The sequence below is a fragment of the Pomacea canaliculata genome, linkage group LG3, assembly GCF_003073045.1.
Source record: "Pomacea canaliculata isolate SZHN2017 linkage group LG3, ASM307304v1, whole genome shotgun sequence".
In the NCBI taxonomy this organism is placed as follows: Eukaryota; Metazoa; Mollusca; class Gastropoda; order Architaenioglossa; family Ampullariidae; genus Pomacea; species Pomacea canaliculata.
Window position 1 is genome coordinate 8,236,586 of NC_037592.1, and position 20,871 is coordinate 8,257,456.

The 20,871-nt window shown below is 36.6% G+C and overlaps 1 protein-coding gene across 3 annotated transcripts; it reads left to right on the forward strand.

Moving 5' to 3' along the window:
* The first annotated feature begins 79 nt into the window (after positions 1 to 79).
* On the forward strand, positions 80 to 19,514 carry LOC112558483 (formin-binding protein 4-like). Of its 3 annotated transcripts, none has more exons than XM_025228942.1 (16): positions 80 to 226; positions 3,090 to 3,203; positions 3,549 to 3,596; positions 3,867 to 3,974; positions 4,259 to 4,386; positions 4,511 to 4,805; positions 5,091 to 5,292; positions 6,241 to 7,045; positions 7,225 to 7,540; positions 8,105 to 8,262; positions 9,333 to 9,437; positions 9,746 to 9,879; positions 13,598 to 13,880; positions 15,248 to 15,934; positions 16,204 to 16,367; positions 16,710 to 19,514. In XM_025228942.1, exons 2-16 carry the CDS (start codon positions 3,140 to 3,142, stop codon positions 16,711 to 16,713), a joined length of 3,501 nt encoding a protein of 1,166 aa, XP_025084727.1. In that variant the 5' UTR covers positions 80 to 226; positions 3,090 to 3,139; the 3' UTR covers positions 16,714 to 19,514. The 3 variants fall into 3 exon arrangements, with proteins under 3 accessions (XP_025084727.1, XP_025084728.1, XP_025084726.1); XM_025228943.1 differs by having other exon boundaries at positions 100 to 208; XM_025228941.1 differs by lacking the exon at positions 80 to 226 and adding an exon at positions 268 to 599.
* Positions 19,515 to 20,871: the final 1,357 nt, after the last annotated feature.

Here is a 20,871-nt window from a genome sequence, read left to right on the forward strand (position 1 = left end):
CAACAGATCTTTGTACGAGCCAACGAAATAGCACCTTCCATACTCAGCTGTTAAAATAATGGCGTCCTGCATAGCTCATATACTGCTACACATAGCACGTCCATCCGTTTTGCGCATGCGCTTAACTTCCTTTATTTTGGTCTGAACTACTTGCACAGAGGAGCGGCTACTTCAGCGCTAAAACTTGTATTGTATGCCGAAGATAGAGGTTTGATTGTTGTTGAAGGTTTGCGTTTTCAATTTTTTAAAATTTTCTTCTTATAGGTACATTACTTGAGAGAACGCGTGACCAACAAACTAGTATTGGTACAATCCCAATGAACAGAGCAGTGGAACTTAGCAGATTGAACAACGGAGAGTAGATCTTGAAGTTGTGGGTCCTTAATATGCTACCTTTAATGAACCGGTTGACAAGGATATCTTTGTTTTGCATCGGTTAAAAATGTCCGGGCCAGAGCTTGTTTCTCTGTATGGGTGTGTGCGCTCGCGCGCATAGAAAACGGTGGTCTAAACGGAAGACGAGCAGACGAAGTTCAGCGCATGCGGAAGTCATAAGGACGGACTGCATGTACATAGATCATGCGAGACTGTCTTCATTGGTAAGATTTTGTCGTTAGACGGAGTTTAGTTGTAATTTTAATAATGCAAGAGATGTAAAATATATTAACCTTTTATAAGACCTGGTCAAATCTATATTTTTATTTAACCATACAATTTTTTTTTATGTGATACTAAAAACAAAAATTACTGTGTAAACTGACCATCATTTATCGATATGGACAGGAATAAATAAAAATAATGGGAAAAATATTTATTAATGTATTGAAAACACGTTAGAAACCGATCATGATTCCTAATTTTATCAGCTTTAAATTTGTCTACTGAGAAAGTTTTAATGTGTCGCCCTCTTCCATCGATGTATGTGTAATAGGTGTCGCTGTCTTGGTATGCTTTCTGTAAATGCGTGTGTAAAAGTATAAATACATGCATGTTTTGTGCAAGGTAAGTTAACGCAGAAATATCTGGAACAAGTGGGTGGCAATCGACGCTATGAGCCTTACCAGCTCGGCCTAATTTTAACCGATGTTAAAAAAGAAAACAAAACCAAACTACCCTTAAAATATCTTTTTCACCGGTTCGTTAATAGCAATGTTTTCTCACGATTTCCTGTCTCCAGGGGTTCTACCACTATTAACCAGACTAAAATTCAACAAAAGTATGCTCATCTTTAAAATACTAACAGGCAAAGTGTCTCTTAGACGCTCTACTATCTTCTCTATCAAAATAATATGAGGGTCTCAGGCTCATTAGTTCCATATTGAGAATTGAGCTATTCAAGATGAGCCCGAAATATTCTGGCGGTGTTCCTTGGAACAACCTTCCCTTGGATCTCCAAAGAACAGAATTTAGTCTATACAAGTTCAAAGTGGGACTCCTACAACACCTTTTCCAAACCCTTTGATTACTTACATAAGGCTTCCTACCCAGCGTACTCATCTATTACTTGCATGGGCAAAACAAACAAAACTAATCACAAAAAAGCAACAAAAACTGTCAATTCAGATATCAGACACCATGTTTGTATATATCATTATTTCTCTCTATGTCTTTATTGTCTTAATTTGAATTGATGTAGAGTTTTTTATTTCCACTACTTAGTCTAATGTAAAAAAAGCATAACTTTTGCTTATTCTGTAAACCTCTTAAATAAAGTTTTTTTTTCATCGGGATTGTACATAGAACATCTGTTCAAGCATTATAACATGGCACACCCATCTGCTCGAACTAATAGAAACATGGTAGTCACCTGATAATAGTACATTTTAATGAGCGATACATTTTGCTTATTTTAGATATTGTTTGTTGTATCCCATATTGTTGTGTAAGTATCTACAACAGCATTCATCAGTGACCTGTTCAAATTCTTGAAAGATATAAATTGCTTACGTATTTGTAGTATATAAAATATTTCATTGTTTTTCTTATTAAAATGTTAAATTGTCATAACAGAGTTATCTAATATGAGTGATATTTTACTGATGAAGTTTTACAAAGGTATTGTCTTATAAACAAGAATCACTATATGCATTGAAACTTATTCTAATTATGTTGAATCAGTGGACAGGTTGCTTTATTAATTAAGGAAAAGAATTTATTAGCCAGGTGACATTGCACAAGGAACATGTCTTATGATGGCTGCCACTTTGATGTTTATCAGTCACACGTTTGCCTCAGCACTTTATGCATTAGATACATATAATTTTCATTCCCTATTTCTGCACACATTCACCTGCACATATACTATGCACCACCAATTCATTTTCTTTAACACACTTAAAACATAAAACTGTGCAGGCTAAGTCAAGGACATCCACTAAATAATCTTTTATATGCAAGTCTGATGCTAGGGTATATTTGATTCTTTCAAACAACAACCATGAACAGTATATTCAGGCTTTACTTCTGCCTGGCACCTTTCTTCAGAGATCAGACTGCTTACTGCAGGCATGACACACCACCCCTCTGCTATACTTTCTGAGAGTTCCCTTTGTACATACTTTATACAGACCACCCTTTATTGCCCGTTAAAAACACCACAAAAAGAGTTGCCAACTACATGAAAGGCTGAATATTCCAGGAGTAATATGCAGATAGAAATAAAGGCTGGGTTCAAGATTTCATTGGAATTAAAAAAAAAAAGTGGAATATTACTTATTCAGAATGCAGCAGTGAGAGAAAAACATCATGGTAATCTCTATAGCAATCATTGTCAGTGGACATCAAAACTGTGAGCTAATGGAGGCTTAATCTGGCAAAATTCAGTAAAAGCAAAAGAATGATCAAGTTAGAAATTCTTGTATCACTATCAAAAAGTTATAAAAGAAGATAACAATGAATATTTCAGGCAATGAACCCCATAGATCCAAAACTGAATCAGGTCTAAAACCATCAAAATTCTAAAATGTGAATTTAAGCAGATAGTAATGCATAAGGTAAAAACTGTTACAAAATGAGAAAATAGGTCAGTGAACTGATCAGTCAGAAGTTTATTTTAAGTGTGACTACCATTAATCTCAATCTTTTTCCAGATGCTTTTTAGTTGCCATTAGTGTTCTTGTTTCGTGAGTCACCAAAGAAAATGGGAAGACGTGGACGGAGGCAGGTTTTGCAACTTGATGACAGCAGTAGCTCTCATCAGACTAGTAAGTACATCATACAATACATTCCTTTATTAATTTAAAGAAATCTTAATTATTAACTATTGATGATAATCTAAATCCCTGGTTTTTTATTTCTGAAACTCTTTTGTTTGCCAATAATTCTCTTTTTAGTTGATTGGACTTTTTTCCAGACTTTAGAAAATTTTTGTCTATTTGATTTTTTTTGAAAATCTGTATACCTGTAAAATATATGTTGTAATTCTCATTTTTTTACTTGTTAGATCATTAAAAAGCAATAATTTTGTGCAAAGGGAAGTTGTTCTTGAAACATTGCCAGGTTCTTTTGCATGTTGTTTAAATTCTGTAATTCTTTACATTTCTTGACAGGGAGGCATGGGTACCAAAGCCAACAGAATGAAGAAAGGAGTCATGCTGGTAGGATTTCACTTTAGCTGTTTATTCAAAATGCAAAGGACATTATGAAATGAAGTATCCCCTTATTTTATTACTCCAAATCTAAAACTAGATGATGAAATGCAGAATGCTTAGCTAGTTTAGGTCAGTGAATATTAGAATAATTTAAATTGATAACTTGAACATTACTTTTTTTGAGGACTCTTTTTTTTTTTTTTTTTTTTCTTCTATTTACTTGTTTGGAGTTTTACCTCAAAATGCTAACATTGTTTATCCTCTTTTTATTTTAAGCTTCAAATCCTCTTTTGAACTTGGTTGGTCAGTACAGTAGTGACCCAGAAGATGATGATGAGGAGGATGAAAAAAGTGATGAGGAAACTGTGGAGAGCAAACAGGAAGGTGAGACATATTAGTTCATTCTGTTGTCTAGTTTACAATCAGCGGCTATCACTTTTTTCCCTTGTCACAGGTTATTGAAATGACATGCTCATATCTAGAACTTGAAAATAGAATTCAATCAAGCTCTTTCTTTAAGTTCTGGGCAGATCTTGTCTCCAGCCCACACAATTTGTATCTAAATATGGCTTTCTATTTCCATAACATTTCTAACTTGGCATTAAAACACAAAACCAAGCACGTATAAGCTTCATAGAAATTCTGCATATTTTTTTTTTTTGTTACAGAGGTGACACCTTCAACAAGTGTCTGTGAATTGCAGGGGTTACAAGTTGGCATAGGACAAAGACAATCTGATCACTTAGCCAAGACAGAAGGAAGCAATATTGACTTTGAAGTTGCTAGTTTTTTGGCAGTAAGTGCCCATATATTGTGCATTTTTTTTCTGTTTTCATTTTTTTCTAATGTCTAATGGCATATTTATTTCATTTTTTTTATCTCTTTTTAAATTTTTAAAATTTTGATCAAAATCTTTCCAGGAAATTGAGTCCATTTCAACAGAACCTAAACAACATAGTGGTGACAAGGAAGAGATGTTAGCACAAAGTGATCTTGATAGTGCAGTCTTAAGTGAACACAGACCTCGTGACTATGGTTATGTTCTTAAATCTGATGCAAATGTGGATAAAGAAGGTGATCAACTTAAAAAGGTCAAGCAATCTTCAAGCAGTGCATACAAGTCTATGTTTGTCAAAGGAGAGTCCGAATTTGTAAAGCAAGAAGAAAAACTCGCTCATCAAGATGCAAAATTAGAAGAAGACGAGCTACCTGAAGGTGTGTGGACTTTTTTTTAAAACATTTAAATAATTACTTGAATCATGGTGCCTTGTGAGCGTGCAAATGGCTTTAGTGAATGAGAGAGATGTTTCTTCCCCTCCTTCCCTAGGTGCTGCACAAATACTGCTTGCTTGTTCAAAAGGCTAAATGTTGCAAAATTTAAGTTGTCTATGCATAAGTTATACTTCTACATCTATGCAAAGATGCAGGTGGTCTTTTGTTTAAGCAAGTATCAGTGACTGGAGTATTAACCTGGGATGGTGTTCTCACTTTTTTTCTTAGAACCTTTAAGCCAGTGGCAGATGGTTCAGGATGAAACGACACAGTACTACTACTACTGGAATACAGTAACCAATGAAGTGACATGGGAGATACCACCTGATTATACCCAGTACTTGCTGCTTTATAAGGAATATGAAGAGAAATTGGCTGCTATTCCTGATAGCAGGCTGAAAGTTCTGAAGAAAAGACGTGAGCAGAAAAGGTGGGAACTCATTTTAGTACAATTTTGGTGATACTTTTAAGAAAAATCTTGTTTCTTAAGCAAAGTTGAGTGGCATTTTGGAATCATATCATTGAAGTGTGCTTAACATTTACCCTTTATGGATACTTATTGAGTATCAAGGGCACAGTGGGTTACTGGCAATAAATGGCAGGGCCTTAAGAAAAAAGTAAGCTAAAATGGAAGATAAAGAAAACAAGTCTTCGTATAGCCAATCTCCAGCATGTTCTTCTGAGCAGCTACAATCGGTTTAAGAGTTCGGATAAGGAAATATAATCGGTATAATTTGAAATGTTGGAACAAGGAAACAGATAACAGATAAGCTAGGAATGGCTAGAACAGGGATGTCCAAATCGAAAGACATGCTGGTTCAGTACCTGTTTGGTACAGTTAAGCCATCTGTTATCACCTAGAGGCAAAACATCCACCATCTGGCAGGAAAGAATGGTTTTGTCTGTGGGAAGGGAGGGGACCTCGTTGGGCTAGTTAAAAGCAGCTAGCAAAGCATGACCAGCCAGCATTGTATTTGTCACCTCCCTTTACAGGTGTTTAAAACAGCAATATGAACTGGGGAAAGCCTCTAAACCTCATGCACTTTGTGGGTGGCAAGTGCACCTCAGTTTAACAAGCTGTATCCAGTATTTTTTGTTGTTTTTTTAAAAATATAATTTGAGGCTGAAAGGATAAAAATACCCTCTCACTTTTAAGGAAGTTTAGATGTTGGAAATCAGCATATGAGAGGTATAAGTTTTGCATTGTTTTGATGAATAATAGTCTCAGTGTCTATTCTTTTTTGTGTGCTGTAAATACTTTGTCAGAATACTTTGTCATACTTTAAACCTATCATTTGAAGTGCATGATTAAAATATAGAACAATTATTTATGATGACCTTGCCACACAAAGTAACAGTTAGTATCCATTTTGTACAGGCAGGAAAAGGAATCCAAACACTTAATGACAGAGGTCAGCTCCAAAAATGCCAAACACTTAATGACAGAGGTCAGCTCCAAAAATGGTCATCTTGGCAGCACAGAATCTTCACAGGCAGTCACAGAAGAAGCCTTGTTGCAGAGGTCTTCTAAGCACCAAAAAACTTCACACCCTCACAAAGAGAAAAAGGACGACGTGGAATTAGCCCCTCAGCTCTCAGTAGCAACATCAAACGGTGAAAGAAATGATATCGAAGGGGAGAATTCGATTCAGAAATTGATTACTGTTCATGGTTTGTCTGCTGAGGAAGCTGACCACAGTGCTACACACATAGTGACGGCTGTTCATCACGAAGCTGCTTCCTTACCTTCTTCAGAAAATGCCAAACCTTTTGCCGGTGGTGTTGATGATACTGCCAAAGTGAAGTCCCAGGAATCAGCTTTTATACTAGCTGATGAAACATCTCATTTTGTTCCTGTACTGGAAGAGGTCAAGGATCATGTTGTTCCAGTTTCTCTGGAAGCAAATAAAATAGATATACAGGAAAAATGTGCTACAAAAAGTGAATCTTTCTCCCAGCCAGAACTTGTGTCTTCGGCCAATAAGGACATGCTTAGTGGTGAGAGTGTTGATGACACTAAGCTTACTCAGTCATCTGCTGGTAGTGAGGGAGAAAAGCTATCTATTAGTGCTGGACCAAACACATTAGACGAAGATGATGACTTTGATATGGATTTTGATGATATCGATGACCTGGATAGAGCTTTGGAAAAAGCCCTGGAGAAGAAACTGGAGAAAAAGAAGGTAAGGTTTTATTAACTGGAAAAACATGACAGGGTTGGCCCACTTTTTAGGGACTTGTAGAGTTGTAATTTTAGCTTTGATTTTTTTTTTTTTCATGTCTTTTCACTATTATAGCTAGTCAAATGGTAAATGACTCTCATAATTTGATAGAAACGGCATGAAGTAAATGTAATTTTCAGGCGGAACTTCAAAAACTGGAAATGGAGCATTTAGTGGAGTCTTCACAAGCTGAGACAGCTGCTTTGCCATTGTCACCTTCAGTGACACAGAATCCAGAGTCCAGCAACCTTCCTCAAGAACCACAGACTGATTATCTTGCAATAGGAGCAGCAGCGAAAGATGTAGACTTCAAAGATGTTGCAGATACAGCATCAGATTCCTCCTGTGGTATTCAGGTCAGCTCTAAGCGAAAAGCAGAAGATAGCAAATCGGAAGAAGCAGAAGAAAACAGAAAGCCAACAGAGAAGAAAGCTAGACTTGTTGCATATGATGCTTGTAAGTGGTTTAACTCCACTATTTTCAAGGTCTTACACAGTATTGGCAACATGAAAGAAATTATCATCTTGATTGTTTTGCTGTCACCAACACTTGCATATTTTTTTTACATAATGTGAATAACTTCATTAATCACACTTCTATGCTGAAAAATCCTACATTTTTATTGCCTTTTAATGCATACTCTATATCTATCTTTCCACGTAGAAATGATTTTTAATGTGAAACTGAATAGGGGAACAGATCTGTTATTTTGTCATGTCAGTTATTCAACATGTAAGACCATGTCTGCTAGTAACAACAACAAAAAAATGTTAAAATAGAGAATTCACCGATGGTATTTATTTCAGATAAAAATTTGGATGAAAGAAATTATGAGAAAAGCCAAACATGACAAAAATATGGTAGAAAAGGTGTTAACTTTATCTAGGAAAAATTTTAATTCTGTTGTTAAGGTGCAATTTTCTCCCCTTTATCAAGTGACTGCATTATGCCTAAAATGGCAGGATGAGGGTGCTATCTCTACCTTCATGCATTTTCATTGAATATTGCTTCTGCTTACAGATGAATCAGATGAAGAAGAGGAACTGGATAAGGATGAGAAAATGCCTGAAGCAAATGACACTCAGGGTCAGCTAGAAGAGGCTGCTGGTACAGAACCTATAGAAGTTCTCTCAGTCAGTGCCTTACTGAATCAACCACCTGAAGTAGCAGACAGCAAGGTGAGATTCCTGAAAGTGTAGCATAATTTTTATTTTTTAAATATTATTTTCATAAACCTTGTTGCCTAATGCTTTGAATTTTAAGATATATGTTGCAGCCAAAACAGGCAGTATGATCTAAGAATCACTGCAAATAAATGTTGGACGTCTCTTGTTATACTTTCGTACAAAAGATGGCAATTGGACATTTATGTACTGCTTTGTGAAAGGGGTCAAAAAAGTTGTTTTGGCTGCTGTCTGTTCTCTCATTATTTTCATTTGTTTTTTCATACTTTAAAATGGAGAAGGAGTCTAGCTTAGTGGTTATTGTGCTAGATTGTGGAGCGGGAGGTTACAGGGCTGTGCTTGAGTTTAGTAGCTGAATTACTCCCCTTGCTGACCCAGCAACCACTTTGCAAGAATAGGTATGTGGTCTGTCGGGGAAGGTGCAAAAGTGTAAGGAAATGTTTTGAGTTTCACTTTCCACATGCCTTCCCTAGACTTGGTGTCCCACATTATCTAAGGCTAAGTTGTCAAACCCTTTTTATCTATAACTTTTAAATATTGATTTCAAATAAAGTGTGCTTTTTGACTTGCTCCTTACCAACATAAAGCCATATTTATTTTATTTGCATGACGCTGTTTTGTTTTCTAGTTATCTGCTGCCAGTTTTATTTGTTTTGTTTTTAAACTGAATTAAATGTTACAGTGCAAGTTTATGCAACTAGTTCTTTTTATGAAAGAAATCCTTTATTTCTATATGATATATCGGCTCAGAAGGTATGAATATGTCTTCTACAAATGCTTAACTTGCTCAAGACTATATTCTAATTTAGCCGCAACTTCCAGTCAAACATAATAAAATTTATCATTCTGATTTAGCCTCCACTTCCTGGAATGCCTCTTAATTTTATGATAATTTCTTAGGGTGCTTTTTACTAACAACATTAGCACATTGTTCAAATTTGTAAGATTAAACAGATTTTATTTACATTTTAAGCAAAGTAAAGTTCCATTTTCATATCACAGTACAGTAAAAGACTATATTGTATCTACCATTGCTCAGAAGGGCTGTTTTTTATTTCCTACAGACTGAGGTCCAGGAGAAAGCAGACACAGCCCTAGCAAAGCTGGCTTTCCTGGGTGTGACAGAGACTGGCCTCAGCCGTCTTCAGGTCATTGCTGTTCAGCTGCAGGTTAGCTGAAAAAAAAATGTTTTTATTCTTTTAGTTTCATGTGTGTGCTGCTTTCACACACGGATATGCTCAGCCATCTTTTTATACCTTAATACTCATTTTATGTGCCAATGCTATGTGCATTCTGGTTTTCTGTCCATCTGTTCTGCTTGTAAACCTTCTGTGAACAAAATAAAAGACAGAAGTTGGATGAGAAGGTCACTTCAGTTGTAAGTAACTAATGAAATTGTTTCTGGGGATTTTCAATTAAGAATGACTATATTGTTATACTACAAAGAATGAAGATTACGGAATGCATGTTTTTGCAGACTCGGCTCAAGGACTGGCAAGAAGGAGGGCTTAACAGTGAATACTTTTTTCAGCGCATGTCAGAGGTTAATGCCACTCTACAGCAGTATGAGAACAGTGCTGTGCCACCAGGCTGGGCCTGCCACTGGGACAGGTACGCCATATCTCACCTGTCTCTCTTCTTCTGCAACTGCTGCTGTTGCTGTTGCTGCTGCAGACATCATTGCTGTCATCTCCTCTGCCACCACCACACCATTACCAGATTTAGAGCTTATATGTATGGACCAGACTCACCTAGATTTAGTAACAGTGCTGGTATTGTTGACGTACCTCTTTGCTTAAATACTGTAGACTACATAGTGCATCTGGCATAGATTAAATTACAAAAGAAAGCACAAAAATTAAGGCTAAAATCCCAAGAAAATGAAAATTCTGCTACTCTTTAAGGAAGCCTAGAAGGAAAGTTTCAAGCAGAGGATGAACAAAAATTCCTGAAGCCGTGGAATTTATAAAAAAAAAAAGAAAAAGAAAAAGGGCATATAAAACATCAGAAGAGCCTACATTCTCTGTGCACACAGAAATGGTCCATACATAACTGTTAGCCACACTGGCCCCCATCATTCCGACAGCATAGTAATGTGTGGACTGAGATGACTATGAACAAACAATGGTAGCTGCAGTGCACAGCGCAGCTCTTCTTATGTGCTTGCTATGAACAAAGTATAATGTAGGCAAAAACAATCAAGATCTTCATGAAAACATTGCTGCAGCCATCGCTTCCTCACAAGTTTTGCCACGACAGTCTGCGTCGGGACAGTGTGAGCATCATGGAACCCTGGTGGTGAGTTGTGAGGTTAAACTTTTCTTCTGTTTTTATTATGTACACTTTTTTTTTCTTTTTGGTTCAGTTACTAGTTAATGCAGATGTTTACTTTTCATCCTTACTTGTAATGACTTTGTGAAAAAGGATAATAAACATATGAATTTTCTTGTCCAGGCATGTTACAAATGCCAGTAGTATGTTCTAGTATAAGCTTCTAGTAAGTGCTCAAGAGAATTCACAATATCTCATCTCTTCTTCACCAGATTATCTATTAGACAGTTGTGTCATAGGAATTGATTTTAATAATAAAAGTACTAGAGAGAAACAAAAGTACAACATTGTCAGAGTGGTTAGGAATGCAGATAATAATAGTAGTAGTAGAAAGGATATGAGCTAATATATAAGTTAACAAATAACTTTAGCAAGGAGTGTCATTATTAGAAAGATGTAGTTGCATATGCTATTTATCATGTTAAAAAAAATTCAGTTAATGACAAATTAGGACTTATATATTTCAATGATATAATAAAAAGACAAGTGTGGAACTAAGATGTTGATCTAGATTGTCCATAATCATGGAAGAGCATCTACGTCAAATTTTCATCCCCCCAAAAATTCCCTTTTACTTCCAATGGTAGTCTTTCATCAAGATTATTTTTTAACTCAGATTATGTGACATTAGTGGAGTTGACACCCCTTTAAATATACTGTTAGTAGCCTCTGAATGTAGTTAAAGGTTAATAGGTCAAAACAGAAATTTCTAAATCAATCAGAATATATTTTTGTAATGAAGGCCAGTTGCACAGCATACTGCACAGTGCTAGGGGAATGGCTAATATGAAGCAATGTAGTCGATATTTTGCTTCCAGGTAGCATCTATCAATGTGTTCTAATCCTGTCTTTATTGTAGAGTTGCTGTATACTACTATAATTTGAGTTTAGGGTAATTTTAAATTCAAAGTTATGGATAAGCATGTGGTAGGCATTGACAGCATAGGAGAAAAAGAAATTGCATTTACTAAATATCTTTGATCTCATTTATTTTAGTCTAATTTTTAGCTGACAATTTTCTTTAAAAAAGGAGAATTGCATGTTCAGGTCCTTAGCTGAACTTGTCTTAAATGTCTGTGATGTTTGTTATATGCGTAGTTGTGTGCTGTATAATTTATATTATGAATTCTTTTCCAGAACTTGTAACCTAATTTTTCTTCCAGGCCATTATTGTATATTGCACATAAATTTTTGTGTGCATGTGGTGTTTTTTTTTTCCTAGAAGATGCGACAATTAAAGGTCAAGGTGGATAACTTCTGACCTATTATTGTTTGGCAGCTGACTTTCAGTTTGTTCATGTTAATAATTAGCAACTTTCCAGAACTTACAACAGTGGACATCCATGCAAAGACTTAGTTCCTCAAAGAATAAGATGCAGCCCTCAGATGACATTAGAAACTATTTCCTCCAGACTTCCTTGTTCTTAGGAGGAACCAGTGGAACACACTGTACTTCCCTAGAACAAGGGATAATGATCCCAAGGAATTGTTTTTTGGCACTTCAATTCAGATCGATTAGGCATTGCTTATTTTGAAGGGGTATACAAGCATTTTCATCATATATGATAAAATTAAGGCTCAAGTTTAAGGAAGAGCGAAGCATTCTGCACAAGATTGTTTGACCTGCTGCACTTCGAAGGACAGAGACGATTGACCATGTACCATGTATCTTTGAAATAAAGAATAAAGGCTATTTAAAAAAATGTGTCTGCTGTTGTTGTTTAAAATTTATCAGCTACACATTTGCATTAAGTTCACTTGCACAGTCTTGCAACTAACCAGGATCCTTTTCATTTTACTTCAAGGGGTTTGTTTACAGAGTCTTTGTCATGATAAACAGAAGTTCCAGGAATATGTAGACAGACTGGGTAGTAACCAATCGGACATTGTGTTATCTTGGGGTAATAAGTAATTCTTGAAGCAAGAGTCAAGTTTATGATGCTTTACTCTGCCTGCTTCCAGAAAATTTTCCATGCACCTATTATAACTGGCTTCACTTTTCGGGTCATTATTTCAAGTCTATGCTAGCAAATGGCATTTATTACTGTGTTATATTTCTCCCCCTCCCCTTACAAAATGTTGAAATATGCCATCCTTCCTAGTCCAGCTTGTAAATACCTGTACCATAGAGATTTTATAGAAAACTAAAGACTACAGGAAGTTAGGCAATGGGAAATTGCTGAATTTTACAGTAAAAAGGTTTGTTTTTGAAAAAACAAATTCATAAATGAAAAGTATAAAGATTTCTGTTTTTTAACCATCATATAAATATTTTTGGAGGTTTTACAAAAGTATAGACTTCCATCCATATTCTGAAATTGGAAAATCAATGCAGATTGTAAACAGGCCATCCTCGATAAAAATCCTTGTTGATAACTACTTTGTGTTGACATTTATAGCCACATCTTTATTTTGTAGTTTAAACCCAGTTTGGTCCCTTTGGAAGATCATGTCCTGTCCTACATATAAAAATATATCTAAGATTTCATGTAGACTTATCTTTTTGCTAGTCACCTTCTGTCATTTAGAAGGGTTTATTTTTTCAGATGCAGTATGATAGAGTATCTTTTGAGGCATTACAGTGCATGTTTCAAAGCTGGAGCTTTTATCAGTTCAAAATATTACATAATACTTGAGTGTACATAAAGATAAAAAAATTAAGAGCAACATTTAAAATGTATTCATTGGATGCAATTGGTCTACATCCATATTTGTTCACATGCACATTATAATGTGCATGTGAACTTCACACACACACACACACACACACAAACACAAGGACTTTGGTAGTTTGATCCATTTAGTAATGCCCCAAAGTTGGGAAAAAACCTCCATTAACTGGTTTCCTTGGAATGAATATCACTGAGGATAAAGAGGGTGCTACATATTTTGTTTTCCCTTTCCCTGCGCCATCTTTGTGAGTTGATGCTTAATACAGTGTGTTAGAATGACTTTTCATCTGGATCTTTTTTTTGCTGTGTGGCTTTTTGCCATGCAGGAGTTTCAGGAGATACTTCTACACCAATACTACTAGTGGTGAATCACAGTGGGACTACCCAGATCCAGCATCTGGAGCAGTTTCGGGGTCTGACCAGACTTCTTTTGTGGAACCACTACAGGCTACAGGGCAGGAAGATGGCAGTAAAACTCACACCATTGTTAAACCAAAAGCATCAGATTCAAATGTGGCTGGATTGAAGATGTCAGCACATGCAAGGCTTGAGGAGGAGGAAGACTTAGATGGAGTGGCTATGTCTGATGGGGAGATTGAAGCAGGAAAGGTATGTCTTCCTGTGTGTCAGTCTTTGTTACTAGTTACACTATGCTGGTACAGAAACAGGAAGTAGTCATTGGACAGATTGAAGTCCAGTTGGTTGTTTGCTTAATATTTTGTGTATGCTTATATTCTATGTTCCTGTGAGGACATTATTAGACCGTTGTAGCAGCTAAAAAAAGTAACTAAGTGAGCCGAATTCAGCTGTCGAAATCACCATCAGTCATGTGGTAAGCGTCTTGAAAATAATGCGAAGTTTTAATTTCTGCTGCAAATCTTGGTAGTAATCAGGATTAGATGTGAACGTTTACAAATTTGAGTGAACTTGCAATGCTAGTTATTTATGTACTTTGTCTGGAATGTAGGGAAATAGAGCTTACATCATTTGCACAGATAACAAAGGTTGGGTGGGGGTTGGATTGTCTTACTCAAACCAAATGTAACAAACAATGTGTGAAGACAATTATGTATAACATTCCTAACAAATAGAATGAAAAATGCTATCTAGTCAAGTTTGTAGCCATTCAGTGTCTAGAGAGCACATCATTGTCAGCCCCCTAAAAGGCCGGACAAGTGGTGCTTTTCCCATAAATCTTTGACAGAAAAGAAGGAACCACCTAGCCACAAAAATCAAACATCTTTAATCCATGTGACTACAGAGGTAATTCATAACATAATCCTAGCATGCAGAGGAACAGAACATGAGCAGCTGCTCAAATTCTGGTGCACTCAATGATGTATTTATAGATTTCCTGAATAGGTTATACTCCCCCATAAGCTTTTGAAATTTCTTTAATGACAGAATTATATGTTTATTATATGTTGATGTTCATCCCTTCACCCTGCAACCGAAGGCTAAGAAAGATGAGAGTTTTTCCTATTAATGCTGCTACTTCAGTAGACGCTCACAAAAATTGGAAGCAATATGTGAGACAGCATCACTATATGTTAGATAGCAAAAGACCAAAGATGGCAAAAAGCATGAAGCTAGTGAACACCTATAACTAACTAAACCTATAACTGTGTTGCTCAATGTTTGCAAACACCATTTTTTTATTTCTTTCTACTACTCTGAAGCCTAGTCAACATTTGGGTTACCAACACAACCATGTTGACTTTTCTAAAAGTGAACAAATAATTAATTTTATTAGTTATGTTTAAGTATATGTAGTAACACATTGAAAGATGGTTATATTTTTCATTCGGACGGGTAAATTACATGAAAGGCTTAGATAAAACAAAGTTACTAAGCTTAAACTTTCTGTTCTCGCTTTTTCCGTTCTTTGTTTTTGTTACAGTTTGTTTACTTAACATATATCTTAAAATTTTAACAAATGAAAGCTTTGCACCTAATTTTTTTGTTTTTCTGTCTAGAGCAATACTTCAAGCATGAAGATATTCAGTTCAGCAGGACATAATGAGCTCAGCAGTAAATCTCAGTCTTTTATTCAGTCGTTCTTCCCTGGAGAACCTCTTCCTCCCGGGACAGAACTCTTGTTTGGCCTTCCACCACCCCCACCTCCTCCTCTTCCACCAGAAGAGGCAAGTATCAAAGAAGACCACTATATCTGCAGAGATGAATCTTCCAGTGACAGCAGCCTCTGTCAAGACCAAGCAAGTGAAGATGGAAGTGAGATGAAATCAGAGGAATTGACCAGGGACGAGGCATCCATGCGAGTTGAAGATGTCACAGAGGTAAAAGGGGACCAGTCAGTGATCTCTAAGCCACCTCAGCTGAGATTCCACGGCACAGCCTCTGCATTGTCCTCAGGAGCTTCTGGAGGACCTGGCGATTTGCTTGTACCTCCTAGTTCAGAGTCATCGGATGTCTTTGCTTCATCCCAGGTGCAAAATCCATTGCCTCAGAATTACTCAGAGGCTCATGATGTGTCTGTTGAACAATCTGATCCTGCACCTGGTGTCAAAAGTAGGATTGGACCTGAGCGTCCAGATTCTCCTTTCATAGAGGAAAATGCTAAGGGTTTGGGGGGTCCTGCTTCTGTGTCAGCCACTGGAGATGCTGCAGGGCAAGAGAAACAAAAAAAGAAGAAAAAAGAAAAGGTGTGGTAAAAACTTACTGACTTGTTAATGTCATTTGTGATAATCATTTTATGTGTTCATTTATTATATATGGCCCTTGTTGGTTTGATTAAGCCTCAGTCAACAACATAAAAACTTGTTTTAATGATTCCCCCTTTTTTATGGCTTTCATCTGTTTCTTCAACATGACAAATAAATCATTGGTCAAATCATAATGCTTATGAGTGTGGTGAAAAGAGGGGTTTGACAGGCAGAACATATATTGCTTATCTGTGTTCTTTATTGTGAAGACCCAGCTGGGAAGTGGAGGCCTGTCTCTGAAGAAGAAAGGTGTATCATCCTTGGTGCAAAAGTGGCAGAAGGTGAAACGGGAAGTGGAGCAAGAAGAACGAGCTAACGAGCAGAGGCAGATGGCCATTCGGCAGCAGCTGGATGAGTGGAAGAAGGAAAATAGGTGAGGGAACTGGACAAGGATATGAATGAATTTTATGCTTGACTTTTCTGCCATGTCAGTGTCTGTGGCCACAATAGTGTAAGAAAGCCTGTAAACATGTTCAGAGAAATTTGGTGTATTGACCATGAAATATAAGCTCACTACCTACGTGTCTCACTGTCTTTATGATGGGTATTTCCTAATGTGATCTGAGATCTGTTGTATTTTTCTGCTGGTTAAAACCATGTTGTAAGACACATACAGTCATGGAGGTTTCAGTGTTAATAACAGAGGATGTTAATGTTTGATTTTATGAAATATGCTCATATTTTGTGTTTAACTTTTGCTGTTTTCTGCTTGCAGTTGAGAGAGAGGCTTCATGTTTGAAAGGAAAGGCTTCTGGATTAAGAGAGAAAAAAATTTTAAAATGAAAAAGAATATGTATGAGAGACATCATCCATTGATGAAAAGATATTATTTGGAGGAAATGGCTCACCTACTGAAGAACTGCATGCTTGGATTATGTGCTATGGATGCTTCTGGAAAAAGGAGTGCCCATAGTGATTTGATATTTGTGTTGCTGAAAGGATTTTTTTTTTTTTTTGGTGGGGAGATGAGATATTGACCTTTTACCCTGCTGTGTCTGAGAGTGTTTGAGCGAGAGTGAGAGAAAGTGGTGAACAGAGAAAAGCTTTACTTGAACTGACTCAGAAACGTGTACATTTCATTGTTATAAAGGCCATCTGCACTTGCTTGAAGATTTTGAAGCGGATCATATATCTGCTCAGCAAGTCAAAGGCAGAGATTTCGAGGTTACTTGTTTCCCTGCTTTGTCCAGAAGACAGTTAAATTGAACTTGGATGTGCATTGCATGCAAATGCCTTTTGACATGGAAATAAATATTTATTATTGTAATAAAGGGCAGTTTATTGAATTGTTTGTGTGGATTTGATGGAGAAAAGAATTACACACATTGCACAGAATTAAATATACTAACATTTTAAAGCCATGGCACATGCATCCTGTTTGGCATTTTGACTGTATGAGAGATTTTTATTTTGTTTTAAATGTCATTAAATGTAGCACATCACTAGGTTCTGGCAAGGGCTTTCTAAAAGCTTGACTGCTTTAACTTGAAGTCAAGTTTGCCAGAACCTAATCAATGGGGGAAATCAACACTAGTGTTAGCATTTGATTTCAGTAGAAAATCTTGAGCTCTATGTGATTATTTTGGGTTGAAAGTTCTTGGAGCAATGTGCATGTTAAAGTGCTCAGATTCAAATTCTTTTTCCTACCCCTTTAACTTCGGAGTATGGTGTTGCCAGTTCAAGGCTGGCTTGAGCCTAGAAATTCTCCCAGTATCAGTGGGTATGTGATTTATCAGGGACAGCCAAAAGTCAGTTTAAAAAAGAGTGGTGCTCTGCTATTTATAGTTCAGTGCTTTCTTCAACTACAGCACTGTGAGACTTTGCCTTTAGGAGGATGGTTGGTTCATGGGAGCCAAGGACAATTTTTCCTGTTGGTATTCCTTAGTGGTAGTTTTCCTCATTTTTTTTTTATTTGACTTAATTTTGTCTTATGACTTTAAAAGTCAATGGCTCATCCTACCTGTAAGTCCTGCTTTCATTTTATCCATTTAAGTTTTTTTGAGCAAAAGGAGTGTTTATGAAGGATTTAAATATATAAAAATCTCTTGTTCTGGCATATGTTCAAATGATTCCAATTAGATAAATTTCTTATTATGAGTATAAAGCATTGTTAACAACCTGCCTCTAAATTGGGATACCATCGTCTATAGCAGAGGTAACTTTCTGCAGGAGCTATATGGTGGGTCTAAATTCTTTGTTGAACATTTCATGAAGTTAATAGCTTCTAATTTTTATGTGCATGGAAGAAAGGATGTGTATAGGGAATGTAGTTATGTGCTTTACTTATTTTTTTTGTTTTTGAGAACAGTTAAATGCAGTTGTGTGATTTGACCAAAACCCTATCTCGGTTAAAAACTGACAATGCAGCATTGTTGCTATGGCAGTATTCGTATATCTGAGCATTATTTAAAATCTATTTTTTCATTAAAAAGAATGGAAATCTATGAATCCATATGCAGACAAGGATGAAAACATGCATGTAAAGGCATTGTAATAATTTTTTGCTTCCTTTTTAGGATTTGGGCATTTGCAGTTGTCTGCTACTGTATTATCTGACAGTTGTTTAGATAAGACCAATGTACTTAAGACTTATTTCTGTAACGGACTTCTTTAACAGAGGTTAACATATGTCACCAGCTATATAAAAACGTGCACCGATAATGTCATAATTCTGGTGATCTTGGTGTATACTGACTTAAGAATCCACTGATAACGCTGACCAAGTTTTAGCACCAAAGGTTTCCGTGCAAGGAAAGAACGAGGGCAGATTTTCTTATCTTACCGATGATTGCAAACAATTTTATCTGGTTACAAGTATTACTTTTGAAAGCAAGACACCTTTCTTTCCCCTTGTATTGTAATTCTATTTTTTCCATGATTAAATATCATGCATCCCTTTTTTCTCTCTAATGTTCTCAATCCTGTCTTCTCAGTCTCACAGGATGGAAGATGTCTTCCCCCTTATGTTCTCCCCAAATTATGGATTTGCATAAAAAAAAATTATTCCTTGTTCTTAGTAATGTTATTTCATCTTTGTAACTTCTATAGCTGCTTTGAGGTTGGATAGGTGAATGATGATTCATTTGTGTAACCTGCTCTAAAATGAAATGCAATGGTCTGCTCAAAAATATTACAGTATTTCTGCTATGGTGATTGAGATTAGACATGGAATCCATGACTGCATAGGACCTGTACCTAAGTCTTTATACAGCTGGTCTAATAACAAGATCTGAAACTGGCCATCAGACCTAATGTTATATGAGAGAACTACACTAGGACATATATCAGTTGATGATTAGCCAGTCTCCGGCATCATTGTTCTGTTGACAAAATTTGACAGTTATCTAGCTTCTGTGCATGTGATGGTCTTTGCAGTGTATTGTGATCAAATGAGATATATTATCAATATATTTTGTATACACAGTATATGTTGTAGACTGCACTTCATTACTGGCGATGATTACAAAACAACATTAAACTCAATCAAATTGAGTTTTTATTAAAAGGTATTTCATCACAACCATGTTGCCTTTAGTTTTGGGAAAGAAGAGTTACTATATTAAGTTTGTGGTGGTGATGCTGCAGCTGAAGATAATAATGAGCTTGACAACAATGGTTTTAAGAATTTTTGCTCTGTTTTGAACGTTTGTGTCTAAGGTTTTACAGGGGTCATTCTTGCCCAGTTGCAAAATTACTAATCTCGGAACAATCTCTGAGGCTTATCAATCTGCCTACCATTAAACCCATAGTACAGAGACTGCTGTACTGTCTGTTCTCAGTGGCGTGCTTGAGAAGACTGATGAACGATTGGTGTCTGTGCTGGCTTTACTGAGTGCAGCATTGGATGCTATTGACCCTATCTTGCTTTGAGAGATTCGGTTCAACATTTTGGTGTTAATGGTATGGGTCTTGCTTGCTTTTGCTCATATTTCCATGGTTGCATGTAATCTGTTGTTGTGGATGGCATTCTGTCCTCTCCATGCCAACTGACCCAAGGGTTTGTTGATACTCGGCTCAGTGCTCTGTACATTTTACATTCAACCCCCGTCTGATATTATCAACATGCATGGCTGCTCCTCGCATAAGTACACTGATGATACCGAGTAGGCCAAAAGTTGCCTTCCTCACACATTTCCTCTGTTCTAGCTGGCATGTATTACTGATGTTCTTTGCTCGAATGGCTTGCAATAAGCTTAACTATTGACAAAACCGATGTCATGTATGTTGGCTCATGTACTTCTGTATTTTAGACAGTAAGTTCACTGACATTGAAAGAGTTGAGATACCTTTCCAAAGTTCTGTAAAATATCTTGGTGTGCATCTCAGTCAAGTTCTTTCCATGCAACGCCTTATAAGTTCAATCTGCAAAGAAAATTTCCTACAAGTTTGCAAGATTTGCAAGCATATCTGCTGTAAGGTATTAATAGCACATGTATTGCTAGACTTGTCTCTCTGCATTGGTTACTGCATGACTGCTGCAGCTATGTTCTGCAGGGCTTATCTGTTGACCTTATCATGCGCCTGAAAAGAGTTAAGAATAATGCTGCATGCCAGTAGTTTCATATACTGTGCAAAATTGCAACACTAGCTTTTTGCTATTTTTTGGGCATATCTCCAGCCTTTTTCTAAACTCGTAAACATTAACCACCAAACAACTAGAGGACCTGGACTTTGCAGATGACATTAGTCTCCTATCTTATCAGCAACAACATGCACAAACCAAACTGAGTAAGCTAACAGAGGAAGCAAAAAAGATCGGATTAAAGGTCAACAGAAAGAAGACCGAATTGATGAGAATCAACAACAAGCAGGAACTCCCAATCCAACATCAAGGAGAGAACATCCTGGAAACAGACCGCTTCATGTATCTGGGGAGC

What these genes read in the sequence shown, in the direction of transcription:
- LOC112558483 (XM_025228942.1), top strand. Translation starts at nt 3,140, where the DNA reads ATGGGAAGACGTGGACGGAGGCAGGTTTTGCAACTTGATGACAGCAGT. An exon ending in AGAAGACGAGCTACCTGAAG is followed by an intron (nt 4,806 to 5,090) that starts GTGTGTGGACTT and finishes TTTTTTTCTTAG; the next exon opens with AACCTTTAAGCCAGTGGCAG. An exon ending in ACTTGTTGCATATGATGCTT is followed by an intron (nt 7,541 to 8,104) that starts GTAAGTGGTTTA and finishes TTCTGCTTACAG; the next exon opens with ATGAATCAGATGAAGAAGAG.